At 44.9% G+C, this 18,377-nt stretch overlaps 1 protein-coding gene across 4 annotated transcripts in view; it reads right to left on the minus strand.

The window, feature by feature from the left end:
• The window catches only part of MTHFD1L (methylenetetrahydrofolate dehydrogenase (NADP+ dependent) 1 like), a 190,719-nt gene that overhangs the window by 44,675 nt on the left and 127,667 nt on the right, over positions 1–18,377 (minus strand). For all 4 annotated transcript variants that reach the window (XM_044761002.2, XM_070490499.1, XM_070490456.1 and 1 more), the window contains 2 exons: positions 5,616–5,723; positions 3,410–3,562 (listed from right to left, as the gene is read on the minus strand). In XM_044761002.2, coding sequence (XP_044616937.2) covers positions 3,410–3,562; positions 5,616–5,723 — 261 coding nt within the window. The remainder of the gene's footprint in view (positions 1–3,409; positions 3,563–5,615; positions 5,724–18,377) is intronic.

Consider the following 18,377-nt stretch of genomic DNA (forward strand, 5'->3'; position numbering starts at 1 on the left):
GCCCACTGCTGTGCCACGGTGTGGAGACACCGTAACTGCCACAGAGGGCTCTCTTCAGGAAACCCAGAAAGCCTGTGGCCCCCCATGCAGGACTGGTCCACACCTTCATCTCCTAACTAGTCACACGTCAAAGAGGCGCAGAGGCAAGGATGGATGGACTAGTGTTCACACTCCAGCCGCGGCTGATAGAATTCTGATTTTCCAGAGCTGGATTACTTGGCTGTGGATATGGTGGTGTTCATTGGGAAGCAGGAAGATTCATCATAGCCTATATTTGCTTAGTGACCCCCTTCAAAGATTTTAAATTATGTTTTTAATTTAATGACTATTAAATGCTCAGCGACTAGTTAAGGCATCACTTATTGATCCATAATTTTTACACCCAACCATTTCCTTTGTTAATTCACTTCTATCTACTTCTACTAGCTGTCAGCTGCCTAAAGTGGAGAAAGCTTCTTTCTTTTGGGGTTCCCCTAGCACTGGGTACAGTGCCTTATGCACACAGGCTGCATGAATGAATGAATGAATGAATTCGTTGGGTGAACTACTGCAGGATTTAGAATCTGTCCATCACAAGACAGGAGAGATTATGAGGCAGGCTAGTTTTCTCCTCAGTTACACCCACCGTTGCCTGCTCATTTGGGAACCCTTATGGCCCTCACCCCTTTCGGTGGTCCAGGCTCTCTGGGTCTGCACTACCTGACCATGCTCTTACTCCTAAGCAGAGGCCTTCATCCACTAAAGCCCAGGAGACCTTAGTACTACGGGGCTGCCATCGCTGAGGCCATTCTAAGGAACAGAAAGCAAGCTCTTCTCAGCACACGTTTTTGTTAACAGAGGTATAATCAAATCACACTCAATAAAACTCACCCTCCCTTTAGGGGTGCACGTCTATAAGTTGTGACAAATGTATACAGACATGGAACCACCACCACAATAAAAATATAGAGTATTTCCATCACCCCAAAAGTTCTCTTGTGCCCCCTTGGCAGTCAGTCCCCCTACTGATCTGAATTTTTGACCTTCAGCTGTGCCTTTTTCAAAATGTCATTCGTCACCTGTTTTACTTGAACCCCTCTCCTTATACCAACATTGCTGCCACCCCTCCCCAAAGCGGGAACTCGCCCGGCTCCTGTGGAACCCCCAGGTCTCCTGTCATGCCTCTGATGGCTCCTTCCAGACCCTAGGAGGGCTCCTGGTGCTCGGTTGGTACTCGTAAATGTCGATGTTATGAGAGTATCGTTCTTTACTGTCTTCTCATTCCCCTTGTGCTTACCCCGGTTTCTTCCCTTGTCCAAAGTCTGCCTTCAACTGTATTCTTCAAACTCTCAAAGTCTTCTCCCTTCCTGTTCCTTGCTTCTGAGTGCTGTGTCTGTATTTCTAACAGAGCCACAGGCTATCCTATATATCCTGTTAACCCTTCTGGTTGTCTATGCCCAAGCCAGACTCATTCTGGCTCTGCCAGTCTGCCTCCTGTGTTTCTTCCACGACCGAGAGCATCACCACGCAGAGGCATCAAGCTAGATGCCTCTCTCCCCACCAACTCCACATGTAGACGGCTACCTTTAAAACAGCGTAAATTCGTCTCTCTCTCTATATTTACTGCTACAGCCACAGAGCCGACCTTTACTACCTCTGGCCTCAGCTGCTGGCTCCCTGGCTCTGCTTCCCTTCCCTCTAAACATTCTCCACATTGCTGCAGAGCCATTTTTTAAAAATACAAATCACATCACATTCTTATTATTATAAAAACTTAAAAAATCCAAACGAACACAAAAAGCACCCTAGAGTGACTCCCCAGTGCCTATGGGATAAAATCCAAGATCCTTAGGATGGCAGCCGAGATTCTCTAAGCTTGGCCTTGTCTTGCTTTCCCAATCCCACTTCTCACCCCTGTCCCACTCCGGGCACACTGCACCACCCTGGGCAGGGTTCGTCATGTACTTCTGTGCCTTCGAGTCATAACTCACTCTACTTCCCCAGTCAAAAGCTGACCCCTTTATGAAGCATTCTTTTTTTTTTTAGGAAGATTAGCCCTGAGCTAACATCTGCCAATCCTTCTCTTTTCGCTGAGGAAGACTGGCCCTGAGCTAACATCTGTGCCCATCTTCCTCTACTTTGTATGTGGGATGCCTACCACAGCGTGGCGTGACAAGCAGTACCATGTCTGAACCGGCAAACCCAGGGCTGCTGAAGTGGAACGCGTGAACTTAACTGCTGTGCCACCAGGCCAGTCCCTGTGAAACATTCTTGATTCTCCTCTTCTACACAGACCTCCTGCTCCTCCCACCCTGGGCAGAACCAGCTGTTGCCTCCCCTGTGCTCTGAGGGCATTCCGAATGCCAACACCTCATGTCCTAGATGCTTCTGTGCTATTCAAACCTATGCTCCTCACACTTTCTCCTCTTCGTATCCCTGGGCCTCACTTGCAGCAAGAATTCAAAAAATGCTTATTGAAAATGTTTTGCCCAATATTACGTGTAAATATCAAGGCAAGAATTCTGTACTTGTTATGACTTTTGGCCTATTCATCGCTTGCTTACATAACAATAGAGCCCAGATGGTTTATTAAAAATTGTCGTAATGTTTCCTGTTTGGGTTTGGATCGATTTGAAATCAAACAATGATGACGGAGAACGTCTTTGCTCTAAATCTAATCCACGGAGCATTCCCATGATGAGAAGTCCAATTTCGGCCCCTGATGGTTACCAAGGAAAAGCTACCCCAGCATCGCGTGGCTGTGATGAAGCACTTTATGTACGAAGCCCATCACCGTGGATTTTAAGTGCTTTGATCAATTTCATTTCTTTGCTATCTCCCCTCCACCCATAGAGAACCTGAAATAAGATCATAATCATCCCATAGCAATGGAGTCCCACTGCCATGTCGTCAAAAACGAGAACTCATGGGATTCACTCATTTTCTAAGGCAGAGCTTCCCACTTGATGTGCTGAGAGAGAGGGCAGAGAGTGAGACACTGATTTCTCCAGCCCTTGAGGGGCTGGGCTTGTCCTGTCTGATCTGAGTAGTCCCCTCCATTTATCCCGCTGCCATAAAATCTCATCGTTTTGTGTGCACTGATGAGAAAAAGGTCCAGAAGCACCATACTAAGCCATCCAACCACTGAAATAGCAGCCTGACTTCTCCCAAGTTATTCTCTTCTGTGTTCTACAAGGGGAATCAGTTTTATGACTCGACGGATCCTGAACACACGATCTAAAAAAAGAGAAAAATCCAAACCACAATGGCAGATATGCCTTTCACAGAGGAAGAGAGTGTTTAGAAAAATAGCAAATATCGTCCATTACCTTCCCAATATCTGATTTGCAAAGCGTTGGCAGAGCGTAAGGATTTTAGGCATCATGACAACACAGACCGGGGGAGGACCTGGAGAATGTTACTCACTCACCGTTCCAACCAAAGGGTAAATGAACCCAGCGCCGATGCTGGCCCGGACGTCACTAATGGGTAGAATGAAATCCTTAGGTACACCTTTCTTGTCAGGCTGGTGAGACAGAGAAAGGTGGGTCTTTGCCATGCAGATGGGCAAATTTCCAAACCCCTGTAAGAAAGCAAAGGAAACGTGTTCGTTGAGCATAAATGCGCGTCTCCTGGATTTGTTTAACTTGCACATCATACAATCCCCGAGGCGCAGACCCAGGCACACAGTAGGTGCTTGTTACAACCTGTTCACCAAGCAAGAAGATGGGACAAAACCTCATCTCCATGTGATCACCACTTGGCAGGTCGAGCGGGTCTATTATTTATTTTGGAGAAGTCTCTTTAAGGGAAGGCATGTTTGGGGGGAAAGTGAGCTATTTTCAGGCAAAGCAGCAGCAGCAGCAGCTGTAGAAACCACTTTCCAAGGATATTAATATCCGGGACTCAGAAAGGTAATCTGGAGAAAGGCTCCGGAATGAGGCTTTTAGTCACGTTGTTGGCTCATTCGGGAAGGCCGGCAGGAAGCAAAGGGTCCCTTTGTGTTGGTTTATGAATCATGGCTATTTGATCTGTGATTACATTCTATGAACTAAGATGAGGTCACTATTTAAGCCTCTTATTTTTGAGGACCAAAGGCGATGCCTGACCCAGAGTTCCAAAGGTGAAAGGGCAGGAAGTCACATGCAGTGTCCCACAAAAAGGACAGTGTCCTCACAGCCTGGTTCCGATTAAAGGCTCCACAGTACCCCTTTAGAAACTTTGCTAATTAATGGCGACTACATACTTGACATGTAACTTTAAAGGAACATTCTCTTCGCAGACAGAGAAGAGGAGTTCGATCTTCAGAGGTAACCCATGCAGAATTTCTTATGACTCAACTTACAACTATCTGGAAGATTTTAGAGTCTTATCAGCTGGGGGGTGGGGCTCTTTTCTGTTTGAAATGCTTATATATACTGATCAGAACTCTGCTGGGGGACAATCACAATTGCTCTGCAGAAGCGGTGCCCCAAATTCTGGGTTTCGGAGATCTGTCAAATATCAAAATAATACCTATGAACTGATGTCAGTTTGCCGATTTAATATTTTGTCAGATATTTAAAAAAATAACCCAATATGCCATATACCATCACTATATTCCTTCACAAAAGAAAGAACTTTTCCTGGGGAAAAAAAACCCATGACAGTGACCTTACTTTACTCATTTCATTGCACATGAGTGAAAATTTCACTGCAGACAAGTGCCAGTGTACACAGCAATGTTTGGGAAGCATTTATGTTTTTTTTAAAGCACAAGCCAAGAGCATACCTGGAAAATTCGAAGAAAAAATGAGTTGCTATCTTACTAAGCCTGGGAGAATACACTGGTTGACACTGGCTATATTTAAAAAGTATATGTTAACTATGATTTATAAACAGGATTTAGGAGTTGGGGAATTAAAAAAGATATAGATCAATGATACTCATCATGAAGCGCTTCTGCCAGCAAGCTCTTGAAGTGCTTTGATCTATCTACCGATCCCTCTATCTTATCACAGCAAAGTGGATGCGTCACTGGAGACGTACGGGTGGCTGAACAGGCTGCCATGGAGTCCACTACACGACCATTATAGGACTAGACTCAAGGTGCTGACTCACAGCTGGTGCCAACTTGCCTTTGTCACGCTCTAGAGGCAGAAGATGATGGAGCCTTCGGCCTTAGTGGTCAACCTCAGCACCAGGCCGAAGAAAAAGAACACCAAACGTCCCCACCTTTGTGTGCCACACCCCTATTTGCGGCACCCCTAACCTGGCACCATCCTGACATTTTTAAGGCAGTAAGAGCCTGCAATGAAGGGGAAACACTACAGATCATCCAAATCTGACCCCACAGCCACACATCCAACGACATTTCAATGTTTCTGGCTGAGCAGGAGGAACTGAAGATCGCACACCACAGAAAACACGGATACTACCCCCGTTAGACACATTTATAACCACAGAAGTCAATGACGTATATATCAGAGGGTATCCACCCTCACCATAACGCTCCACCCAAGGATATTAATTCCATCTCTGTAGACTGTAACGTGGATTAAGCCAAGTTCAGTGGGTGAGACATATGCCCGTCCTCAAGCCAAGGTGAGCACTGCAAGAGTCTAAGGTGGATTTTTTCATAAAAGTAGAACTTTTACCTGTTGCGTGTAACGCTCTATTTTGGCTTGTGCCTCAGGAGAGAGTTCAATATCTTTGGCTCCGTACACAGCCTGGGCGATGGTTCTTATCTTTTCTACAATTGGAAGCTGGAGAAACACAAATGACAACAGAATCGTTAACTTTATTCTGGTGAAAGAATTAAGAAAAAGCTCAGTGGGACTTTCTGTAAATGCTTAAAATTCTCTACCAGATTCCTTCCACAGCAACCGTGGCATTTGAAGCCAACAGTCTTTTCTCCTTCTGTCACCCTTTGAGTATGAAATGTTCAGATCAGAGATGAACTGGCATGTAAGAAGCCTTACATGTTCAGCCATTTCAGCGTCAGCTTATTTAGTTAATCATTTTTATCCACTGCATTGTTTTAAAGGATGTAGTATGTACTATGCTTTTTAATGGTCTGATAAGTCAGAACAAGAGTCGCCTAACTAAATACTTAGAGCTGATTTTAAAGTGAGTCTCAATTCAGGTGACACGACAGAGAACGCAACAATACTAAAGAACAGGTATACTTTCTGTGAGCAGGAATGGGTTGAGATTTTAATATCAATGCTGATGTGATCAATCGCTTTATTAGAAAATCAGAGGTTGAATCTAGTGTCACTTTAGCAGATTCTGCGGAATCATGGAGAATGGGAAAAATCCAAGAAGATTAGATACGGGCAAATAAGCGTGTGCGGGGAGATGAAAAATCTTCCATAATGCTAGATGGAAAACCTGAATGCACATCACTGGTAAAATACTAAGAATGATCTTTTTTTTTTTTTTAAAGATTTAATTTTTTTTCTTTTTCTCCCCAAAGTTGTATATTCTTGGTTGTGGGTCCTTCTAGTTGTGGCATGTGGGACGCTGCCTCAGCGTGGTCTGATGAGCAGTGCCATGCCCGCGCCCAGGATTCAAACCAACAAAACACTGGGCCGCCTGCAGCGGAGCGCGTGAACTTAATCACTCGGCCACGGGGCCAGCCCCAAGAGTGATCTTAAAAAACAAGAATGGTTCATTGGGAAAGGACTATGCCATAGATAAAGTGATTCTTAATGTAAGCAAAGCATTTGACAAAATTGTTTATAATTGTACTGTGGGTAGAAAATACATAGGTGTAATGCATTAGTGGATTTACTGTCGGGTGAACAGCTGCTGGACCAAGTGCCCAGTGACGGAATGGACGTCGACCAAGGGGCAGAAGTCTCTCGTGGTGCCTCACAGACTTTGGGGGCAATGGCAGATGGTACATTTGTATGAATGACTGTTGATACATACAGGAAAGAGCGTTATCCAACAGGAGAAAATAAAAACTAGCCCCATCCTCCCAATCTGACAGAATCCCAAACTGCTTTAAAATGTGTTTTTCATTACTGGTTTTTACTACTGTAGAGTTGTTCTGTGGTCTGGAATTTAAATATTGGACGTTTCAACAAATAAAAAAGAAATGAAGGTGCAAGTCATTATACCCTTTCATTGAAGGACATAAAAGAGGGTCTGACTCCGTGGAGAGAGATACTTTGTTCACGGATGAGGAGAATCAATATCGTACAGATGTCAATTCCCTCTGTTAGTCCAACGCTATTCCAATAAAAATCCCAAGAGCACTTTCGTTACTTGGCTAACCAATTCCAAAATTCCTAACGAAGAGGAATGGCATAAATAGGTGTGATAACTTTAAAAATAAGCGAGACCAAAAGAACAAAGACACAGGACTTGCCTTACCAGGTATCAATCACTCTACAAAACTATGCTAATTAATTCCATGTGGTATTGGCCCAGGACTAGGCAAATGAATCAATAACAGATAAGAAAGAAGCCAGGAGGATATCTCAGCAGGTGTGGGACAGCACATAGTAAAAAGGGCACAAAATGAGGAAAGGCAGACTATCCAGTGACTTTCGGCTGGAGAGAAGTAAAATGAGATTCCTCCCTCACACCAGGCCCCCAGTAAAGCCAACACGGGACAAAGGCACAACCTTCAAAGTTAACTCTCCAAATATTGGGAGAAGACATTGGGAAGTCTCTTTATGCTCTTGAGGTACAGAAGGATTTCTTGAACAAGGTAACAACAGAATACACCCGGAAGGAAATGACTTATAGATTCAACGACATCAAAATTTAAAGCTTCTTGTACAAAGAGGTCAAACATTAGAACAATCTGGGAGAAGATACATACAAATATTTAAAAGTCAAAAGATTCGTTACTAGAAGGAGTAAAAAACCTCCTGCAAATCAAGAAAAAGACAAACCGATATTTAATACTGGGCAAAAGGAGTGACTACTAACCATATCAAAAAAGGCCCCATCTCAGCCCAGTGGCGTAGTGGTTAAGTTTGTACGCTGCCCTTTGGCAGCCTGGGGTTCATAGGTTCAGATCCCGGGCATAGACTTACACACTGCTCATCAAGCCATGCTGTGGTGGCGTCCCATATACAAAATAGAGGAAGACTGGCATGGATGTTAGCTCAGGGCCAATCTTCCACTTTTTGCTTGCGGACAAAAAGTGGAATCTTCCTCAAGCAAAAAGTGGAAGATTGGCAACAGATGTTAGCTCAGGGACAATCTTCCTCACCAAAAGAAAAAAAAAAGAAAGAAAGAAAGAGAAAGGTTCCATCTCATTAGTAATCAAGGAAAGGCAAATTAAAATGATGCAAAACCAATCCACATCCATTAGATTGCAAAACTGAAAAGTATGAGAATATCAAGTGTAGGTGAGGATGTAGGGAAAAACATGCTTCTAAGTCCTTCTAAGTGCTCTTGGTTGAGATGCTAATGGTCTGGCCTGCTGTGAGAGCTTCCTAACTGGTCTCTTCAGTTTGAATACACCCTCCACTCTACTGCAGGTCTAACCTTCCTAAAACGGACCCAAGTAAGACAAACTCAAAAACCTTCAGCTTCCCAGGGCCTACTGAGAACAAAATCTGGTTCTGACACCGAAGCAACTGCACAGCATGTGCTCTGAAGCATCACTGGATGAGTCCTGCATCTCAATGTTTTCTTCTGTCTTCTTTCTTCTGGGCCCTGCACACAGAGCCTCTCTCCCTGTAATCTTCAAAGATCAACGTCTGCTAACGCTCCCCGAGCTCTCTACAATGGAGGCCATCTTCACAGGCCAGCTTCCCCAGGAAGCCTTCGCCCATCCTCCTCGAGCACGTGGAGGCATCCCTCCCTTCTTTGCTGTCCAGATGCTCCTGTGATGCTCTTACCCAGGTGTGACAGAGGAGCAGAGGTTCAACCGGGCCTGCAGTGGGTGGCGGCCGGCAAAGCTCATGCTATCTTGGGGCGCACGGATGGCCCTCAAATGGTAACAGTCCAGGGTCAAACTCTGACACTGAAACCTACAGAACGGCAAGAGGCCTTTTGTAAACTGTGCCATAGGAGAAATTGGAGAAGAACCTCCATCTCTGGAAGGAACAGCTCTAGAAAGAGATGATCGTTGCTTTCCCGGGAGGTGGAATGTGAAGCGAGGACAGAATGAGAAGGAAGTAATTTTCAGCCTAATAGTCAAGGAAAAGCTATAATAACCAGAGCTGCCCCACTAAATAGTGCCTTGTCCATTCCAGTAGAGTTCAGTATACGCCAAGGATGATGCTGGGAACACCGTAGAAAGAATTGCTGCCTGAGTGCAGTGCCTGAGTGCCGGGCCAGCGAGACAACCTCGAGGGGAACTTCCAACGTAAAAGATCCCACAGTGCTATCAGCCGAAGAACAAAGACCGGCCTGTAAACCCTCAGAGGTCAAGGCCCTCCTCTCGTTCACCCAGAGGTGGGATATAACACGACCCCTGGGGGTACAGAGTAGACCCCCCAACATACAGTTCAACAAATGAACGAGCATTTCTGAATTTCCTGTTGACTAAACAAGGATTCCACGTGGTGCAACAGTGACAAAAGAGTGTAAGAGAGTTCAGGAAGTGACGTGCTGAAGACAACAGCGAGAGGGGCCTTCCTACGGGAATCTTAGATGTCACTCGTCAGCATAATACGGTGATGGGCACCGAAGTGCTTGCTGTCGACACTGCACTTAAGTAATGTGATCTCCTCCATTGGTCAATAAATGTCTTGCAAACAGCAACCCTTTTTAAGAAATAAAAGTTAATAGGACGCTGGAAGATATTTCTAGCACCCACACAGCAAGCCCAATGACCACACTCTGTCAGGGGAACTGTGCTTTGTCTCAGGGTACTATGTTCCCCAGGAAGTGTAACAGCAGGTCCTGGGAAAGAGGCAGCGTCCCCATTGCATCCAGTCTCCGCCTGTGCCTCCCCCACTGTGGCCATTCCAGCCCTCCACGGGCACTACAGCAAGCTGGGTGGCTGCTGTGGGGCAGGAGGGCCAGGAAAGACCACGGCCCCTTCTAAGAGCTGGTTAAGTCATGTATCCTCTCTCAATTTGTTTCCTCATCCCTAAGACGGGGATGCGAATATTCTACTGCACGTCATTTTACTGCAAGCACTGCGGAGATGCAGAGAAAGCGTGTTGTAAAGGTCACGCTACACAAAACTAAAGTGATGTTATTATTACGGAGCGAGGGCAATGGGGTTGACTAAAAGAATTATGCTTTCTCTGGAAGGGAAACAAAACGACAACAAAACAGATATTACTATTCATAACATATTTAATGAACAAAACGCACTATTCACTGAACTCTAGATTATGATTTGGAAATAAAGTCAGTGAGTGTGACTCTTGTCTTAAGATAATAATTAGGGGCCGGCCCCATGGCCTAGTGGTTAAGTTCATGTGCTCCACTTTGGCGGCTGGGGTTTCACGGGTTCGGATCCTGGGAGCGAACCCACCGTTCGTCAAGCCATCTTGCGGCAGCATCCTACATGGAAGAACTAGAATGATTTACAACTAGGACATAGAACTGTGTACTGGGGCTCTGGGGAGGAAAAAAAAATAAAGAGGGACATTGGCAAGAGAGGTTAGCTCAGGGCCAATCCTCCTCACCAAAAAAAGGGGGAAAAAAGCATTAAAAAAGATAATAATTGACGAAAAACTCACATGTGAACAAGCTAATAGTAAATGGATGACTAGTGAAGGAATTAGTGTGAGTGGGTATTTACCTGATTTATTATTAGTTTTTAAACATGAAAATATTTCATTTCAAGAAATATATATATTTAATTTTTAATTGTGATAAAACACACATCCCCCAAAATTTACCATCTTAACCATTTTGAAGTCGACAGTTCTGTATTGTTAACTACCTTCACGTTGTTGTGAAACTAATCTCCAGAATTCTCTTCATTTTGCAAAACTGAAACTGTGTCCCCATTAAACACTAACGCCCCCGCCCGCCTCCTCTCAGCCCTGGCACCCACCCTTCCACTTTCTGTCTCTGAATTTGACTACTCCAGCTACCTCAGGTAAGTGGAATCATACGGTATTTGTCCTTCTGCATTTGGTTTATTTCATTCAGCACAAACCTCAAGGTTCCTCCGTGTTGTAGCAGGTGTCTGAATTTCCTTCCTTTTTAAGGCTGTATAATATCTCATTTTTTATCAACAACTTTGTTATCCATTCCTCCGTCAATGGACACTTGGGTTGTTTCCCCCTTTTGGCTGTTGTGAATAATGCTGCTGTGTGCAGAGGGGGACAAACAGCTCTTCGAGACCCAGCTTTCAATTCTTTTAGGCCTAAGGAAATACATATTTTTTGTCAACAGCTAAACTGCCTTCCTTTCGAAGGTTTATTTGAAAGTGTTTGGGGAATGTCAAGCATATGCCAGGCTGACTTTGTAAGCTGTGTAGTTGTGGTTTTATTTCCTGTAGGAAAACTACAACCACTCGCATGGCAGATGACCCAAACTGACGGCAGGAGAGGAAAGCAGGAAGGGGCCAGCAGTGTGAGCGAGTCCCAGCTGGGACGCCTTGCTTCTCCTCCTCATCCTCAGTGCCTGAGCTGCGTGCTTCCCCAGAATTCTGCACTGTGATGCCCCAGGCCCAGCCTCGCCATGCCTGGAGAAGATGAAGGCGTTCCCCAACGGCTCCGATGTGCATGATGCCATCCGATGTGTCTAAGAGAATGCACCATCGACACCTTGGGTGTGACGGTCCTGGAGTCCACGCTGAATAAAGTGATTCAGCTCACATAGCAAAAAATCCCAAGACCAGAGTTCTCTCGAGACTCCTAGTACAACTTTTTTTTTCACTCATACGTACAAGCAAATAAAGAAAAAGAATATCTCAGTAAACATATCTCTTGGGTTTAATATAAACTACAACTGCCCTGATAAGGTAGCTGCCACGGCAGATGATCTATTTATGCTGTGTCAGCAGGCAAGAAACGCCCTGCCGTTTCTCTGCTTGATTTCAGGGAGAAGTATAATCTTTAAAGCAAAAAGAAAAGCCGGTCTTAGCCCAGTGATCTTGACCTGAACTTGATATTATTCACTTGCACTGCTCTGTGGTAGACGATAGTTTTTAGAAAACAAATAAAATGGTAAAATAAATGATGAGTGTTTAAACATTAATCATCCCTGGCTTTCCCCGGGCTCTGTAAATATTTACTCATTCATTTCTTCATCACATCTTTCATCCTTGTAGCCCCTCCGTCTAGGAGAGTGGCTTGTACACAGTAGGCATTCCCAACACATCTGCTGAATGAATAAATAACTATCCACGGCAAGTGCTTTCAAGTCGTCATGGCGTGCAAAGAACTTGAGGGGCTTTGTGTACCAAGAACTCCTGATGGAGTGGGGACAATGACACAAGAGCCAAGTGCGACAGAACAGTCTGTGTGATAAAGGCTCCGCGTAGATGTTGCTATTAACGTCAGGAGATTAGAGATCGGGGGAGGCAAAGAAGCCAGCAAAAGCTGGCAAGGTGTACAAAGGACCTTGAAGGTGCTTGAAGGACGCAAAAGATTTTAACAAGCAATGAAGGGAAAGATTATTCCACAGAAAGAGACAGGCACAAGTCGAGGTGTGAATGGCGGCGAAGGCAAGGCTTATTCTGGGAATAGTGGCTCTTCTTTTTGTATCGGTCACAACCACCTAACATATTCATAAAGCTCCTTTTCAAAGCCTGGCGTCTACAATAGGACCTTTGATCATTTTTGAATGACTACGGAACATATTCTACATCAATTCTCTCCCAGATCTCTTAAATGCACACTTAGGAGACGGAAATATTCTAGAACAGAGCAGTCCAACAGAAACTTTCTGTGATGACGGAAATGTTCTCTATCTGTGCTTTCTAGTCCAGTAGCCGCTAGCCTCACTTGGCTGCTAGCATTTGAAACGCGACCAGTACAACAGAGGAAATGAATTCTTAATTTTAGTTAATTTAAATTTACATAGCCACCTGTGACTATTGGCTACCCTACTGGGCCGCACAGGTCTAGAAAATAACCATGACCAATTTGTTACACTTTTGTACGGTCTTACATGGAGCACACACCATAAACTCTTGCTGGGTGACATCAGAAAGGTAAGCTGGAGGATGTGGTGGCCTTCATGCTTCATTATATTCATTTTGTAGATGTGCCAATCCAGGCTCACAGAAGCTGAGTTACTCAAAGTTAGATGGCCTATCTTTTTTGAAAAGGTCTGAAAAGCTCACTGGAATTATTAAAATAAATTACTTATGTCTTGCTTGCATTTTGTTTTCCCCTTGCTGAGGAAGATTAGCCCTGAGCTAACATCTGTGCCAATCTTCCTCCACTTTGTATGTGATATGCCTCCATAGCATGGTTGATGAGTGGAGCAGGTCCGCACCTGCAATCTGAACCCGAGAACCTGGGCCACGGAAGCAGAGTGTGCTGAACTCAACCACTATGCCACGGGGCCTGCCCCAAGATTTGCTTTTTAGTGGAATAAAATTGATCTACAAATTCCAGAAAAGCGGCTACTTAAATTTTCAAATTACTTTTTGTGAAGAAAATGGACACAAATAACGGGAAATAGAACAGAAGTTAAAAATGAAGCTGTTCCAACTGAAGAAGCTAAGGAAGTATGAAGACGAGAACACAGTGGGATCTCATCTCACACGGAGGGCAGGTTCTAGGTCAGCCCCGTGAGGGTCTCTTGGAAGCCGCGTGAACACACTACACGGTGCTCTACCGTCAACACTCTGCTGTCTCTTGAGCCCACGGCTGCTGAAGTGCTGAACTCGCTGCTGTTTCTTCAGCGGCCACCTGAGTGAAAACTACACTGTCCTCCGTTTCACCAAGACCAGAGAGTGGAATTCACACAAGTCAAACGTTCCTATGTTGGGATATCGGCGAAATGTATTCCAATGCCCATAAAACATTTAAAGAGAAGGATCAATTCAGAAACTTTAAGTTAAATAGCAGTCTCTGGCCACCCAGGAATGATCACAATTTGTACTTTGTATTTTAAATGAAGCATGAATTTTAGGAGATCGAGTGCAATTTGGTAAATAGCCTTTCCTGCACTTCAGATAAAAACATAACATGAAACCGTTGATGTTCGTTTACACCGAGCACACGAAAGGTGCAAGCAGTCACTACAGCACACCCTGGGGTCGCGGGAGTGGCTCTGTGTCGTCACTGAGAACACAGACCCTTGCATCTCTGACACAAAGCATGTTCTTGGCTGAAACCAGCACATCGGAGCCACCAAAGGTGTCCGTGCCGGCTTCCCTGAGCCGGCTCACCGAGCGGCTCTCCCCGTGGGCTCGCTGGCCCACAGCACAGCTTAACCAGGAGAATCAGAGGACTCTCACCCTCCCAAGGCGACCAGGACGCGCGGTGGAGATAGCTGGGCCCTGGGAAAGGAAACAACGTTCACTGCCAGAAAACGTGCCTTTGTCCATGTGAAGTGATGGCGATAAGGAATTCACAAGGATGACCTCATTTACACTCCCAAACAGAACACCCCAGCGACGTCAAAGGAAAGAGACATCCAGGAGCAGGTGACTGTAATGGTCTCTTCTCACCCAGCTGAGGGGGAAGGGCTGATGGTGTCCTGAGCACTCCACTGGGCCTACTACCTGATAATAGCTATTAGTTGATAGGTAACAATTAGCCCAATAACATGTATTTTTATAACATATCTGTTCCTCTTCCCACAAACCTTACTTATAAAAGTCCAATATGAATGAACACAGGCACAGTCTGGGCTCTATTTTCACATGCAAGGAGTTTCCCTCCTCCCACTTCTTTTATAAGTGGCTCTTTTTCTCTTTTTTTTTTTTTGAGGAAGATTAGCCCTGAGGTAACATCTGCCAATCCTCCTCTTTTTGCTGAGGAAGACTGGCCCTGAGCTAACATCTGTGCCCATCTTCCTCTACTTTATAAGTGGGACACCTACCACAGCATGGCTTTTGCCAAGCGGTGCCATGTCAACACCTGGGATCCTAACTGGTGAGCATCGGGCCGCCAAGAAGCAGAACGTGTGAACTTGACCCCTGCACCACTGGGCCGGCCCCTGGCTCTTTTTCTTGATTGTACAACATGAGTCACAGCCCCCTCACCGATCTACTCAAGATGAGCTTCCAAAAAAATCCAGGGCTAAGACTAAAAGTCTCACTCAAGAGAGGAGTCAACTACCTACAAGAAAGGATAAAGAAATCATTTTCTCATAAAAATTATTACTAAAACAAATCTCCAACCTCTCAGATCCTGGGGTGACTGGAAGCTGTGCTGTTGTGAGTGTTTTTTTCTCCCAAATCCTAAGGTTATAGTTTTATCTTTTCAAGGGTCTATTATATGCGGTACCTTTAATGAGAGCATCTGTGATAATATTTAAATAATGTTCCTTAAGTGCTTGCTTTTTAGGTTGAGAAAATGGATACCGTCCCTACACAATGGTCTCATGTCACCAGAATTTAGGCCAGAAAGGCGAGGGGATGGATGGAGTGGTGCTAGAAGGTGAGTGGACAACAGTGGTAGGACTCAGACAGTTCATTTTACATCCTTCAGTCTTTCTCGATTGGTCCATATTCTAGACAAAATAATGCCTGTTTAGAAACTTCCATCATAGTGACATTTCATTTTTCATGCTTGAAGAATGCATTTAAATGAAATGATAGGAATCCTTGTGAGATGCACAAGTGCCACAGATATAGACCACGGCATCTTTCTCATCAGGAGCTATTTCTAGCATCAAGCTAACAAAGCTGGGACATGCTGTGCCAGCGTCACACAGGGCTGAGAAGGATGCGTTGAGAAAGTTGGGCTGCTTCTAACAACAGGTTCAGATCTGATGAGACCTTAGAAACACTGATGAGTGAGGGAGCCCATAGGCTGAGGAGGTAAGTGTTATTCTGCAGGCCAAAGGAGACTTGACAGAAAACCCAGAAGCCAGTGTTGGAGAAGAATCTAGTTTCCATAGAGACCTGAGGTGTGTCTGTAGAAGGATGTGGCATGGTCAAGGGAGGCAATGTGGGAATCTGGAGCTGAATCACGGAAAGAAGGCCAGGGGTGAAGAGGCTGATGAAGGGCTGGAGGCAGTTCAGGTTGGAGGACCAGAGCTCAATCATAAATAAGAAAGCAGAAGAGGAAAGAGCGTAGGGAAGAGAAACGAATTTCTGAATGGATGCTTAACTTACTGGAAAATGCAAAGAGCATCTTTCTATGGAACACTCCAAAGATTCCACTGCAGGGAAAGGGGAAACGAGAGAGCTGAAGAAAGGGTCAGTGGGAACAGGCAGACCAAGGGCAAGTCTGAAGACAGGAAGGAAAGAGCTGGAAGGGGCCAAAGGCCCCGAGTAGGAGACAGCAGTACAGACACAAGGGCAACAAGGATAAGACACAAGGATAAGAAAGGATGCCCCTTCTCCCTGGAGCACTTTTTCACAATCGCTGTGGAATATAAAAGACATACAGAGATGTGCATAAATATCATTGTAAGTTTTTAAATTCTACAGTGAAAACTATATACACAGTGTGAATGTACTTAGCGCCATGGAACCGTACACTTAAAAATGGCTAAAATGGGAAATTTCATATTACGTAGTTTTTTTACCACAATTTAAAAAACACTATTTTTATATATACAAGTATTTATATGTATGCATCTTTGCATCTTTATTGATTTATTTAAAATTTGAGGCTGTGGTTGCAGATGCTCAGAGTCCAGTTAAGGGATAACTCAAAAACTCCACCACCAACCGGCATATGTTCACGTTTGAATCCGAGGGAAATATAACACAATTTCTTGATGACCAACCAAAACACAAAACAAAAGCCCCTAGACCAGCCCTGCCTTAAACAGACCAGCAGTGCTAACCATCTGGGCAGGGAAAGTGCGCCGTGCAGAAATCGGCCATGCCGGCTGTGGCCGGGCTGAGTCTTCCTGCTCTGTTTTGATCTCTCTCCATCCAGCCCCGCTGTGATCAAGAGAAGGGCTTCCCACAAAGAACAGGAAAGACTCTTAATAAAAACAAACACTCTCCTGTCTTGCTATCAAAATTACACCTCGAAATGACTGCAGGGTTAGAGGAAGGATACAGACAGACACGCAGATGATTTTCAACCTTAACTCTTAATTTAACAAACAATATTCAGACTCCGATTTGCAAGGTGACTCTCAGTGCCACACATCCTTCACAAAAGCGACAGATTTTTTCTTTTCTTTTTGTTTTTTTTTTTGAGGAAGATTAGCCTTGAGCTAACATCTGCTGCCAATGTTCCTCTTTTTGCTGAGGAAGACTGGCCCTGAGCTAACATCTGTGCCCATCTTCCTCTACTTTACATGTGGGAGGCCTACCACAGCATGGCTTGCCAAGTGGTGCCATGTCCGCACCTGGGATCTGAACCGGCAAACCCCAGGCCACCGAAGCAGAACATGCACACTTAATCACTGTGCCACTGGGCCGGCCCCATGACAAACTTTTTCTTATATCACAAATGGCTCCTACTTCTAACTGAGAAGGAATGCTAGACGTCTTGGTTTAATCTGCTGGTGCCCTTCTTTCTTGGTGCACTGGGAGCCTTGGCTTCTCATTCCTGGTTTTAATCTACTTGAACAGGAAACCAACCCCAGAGCCTGACACAGCGACCATGAGCTTTAACACAATTCTCGAAGGTTGACTCAGGAAGCCCTTTCTCCTCCTGGAGTGAACGTGACAGGAGGAAGAGCTGACATTGATCGCCAGCTTCCTATGTTCCAGCATTTTACTCCGAGATGTTTCACTGGGTCCTCACAGCAACCAAGTGGAGTTGGTGTTAATATCAGACACTATTCTATAGATAAAGAAGCTGAGACTTTGAGAAATTAGCTAACTTGCCCAAATTTATATCCGTAGTAGGAGGCCTGGTCGAGATTTGAACTCAATCCCACATGACCCCAAAGCTTTACCCATTTCACTACAGTATATTACTTCTTCCATCGAGTGTCCATTTGTTTGGGGGCAGGACCCTCACCTTCTCTGAGCTTCTGTTTCTGCATCTATCATGCATACCCATGGGACAGGGCGAGGTAGGCCTGAAAGAATGCATGGGCGAGGGATTTATTAGCTAATCAAGTGTAAACAGTCTAGTTTTTCTTTCAGCTGTACATTTTCCTGCATGCTTGCAAATGTGGAGATATACTAGTTAACCGTCAAGATATAATTGTCAAAAGTAAAATTAGACGGGTAAGCCCAGTGGCCTAGTGGTTAAGTTCAGCACCCTCCACTTCGGCGGCCTAGGTTTGTGGGTTTGGATCCCCGGTGCGGACCTACACCACTCATCAGCCACGCCATGGTGGCCTCCCACATACAAAGCAGAGCAAGACTAGCACAGATGATAGTTCAGGGCAAATCTTCCTCAAGCAAAAATCGGAAGACTGGCAATAGATATTAGCTC

This window comes from Equus asinus, chromosome 1, assembly GCF_041296235.1.
Source record: "Equus asinus isolate D_3611 breed Donkey chromosome 1, EquAss-T2T_v2, whole genome shotgun sequence".
Taxonomy (NCBI): Eukaryota; Metazoa; Chordata; class Mammalia; order Perissodactyla; family Equidae; genus Equus; species Equus asinus.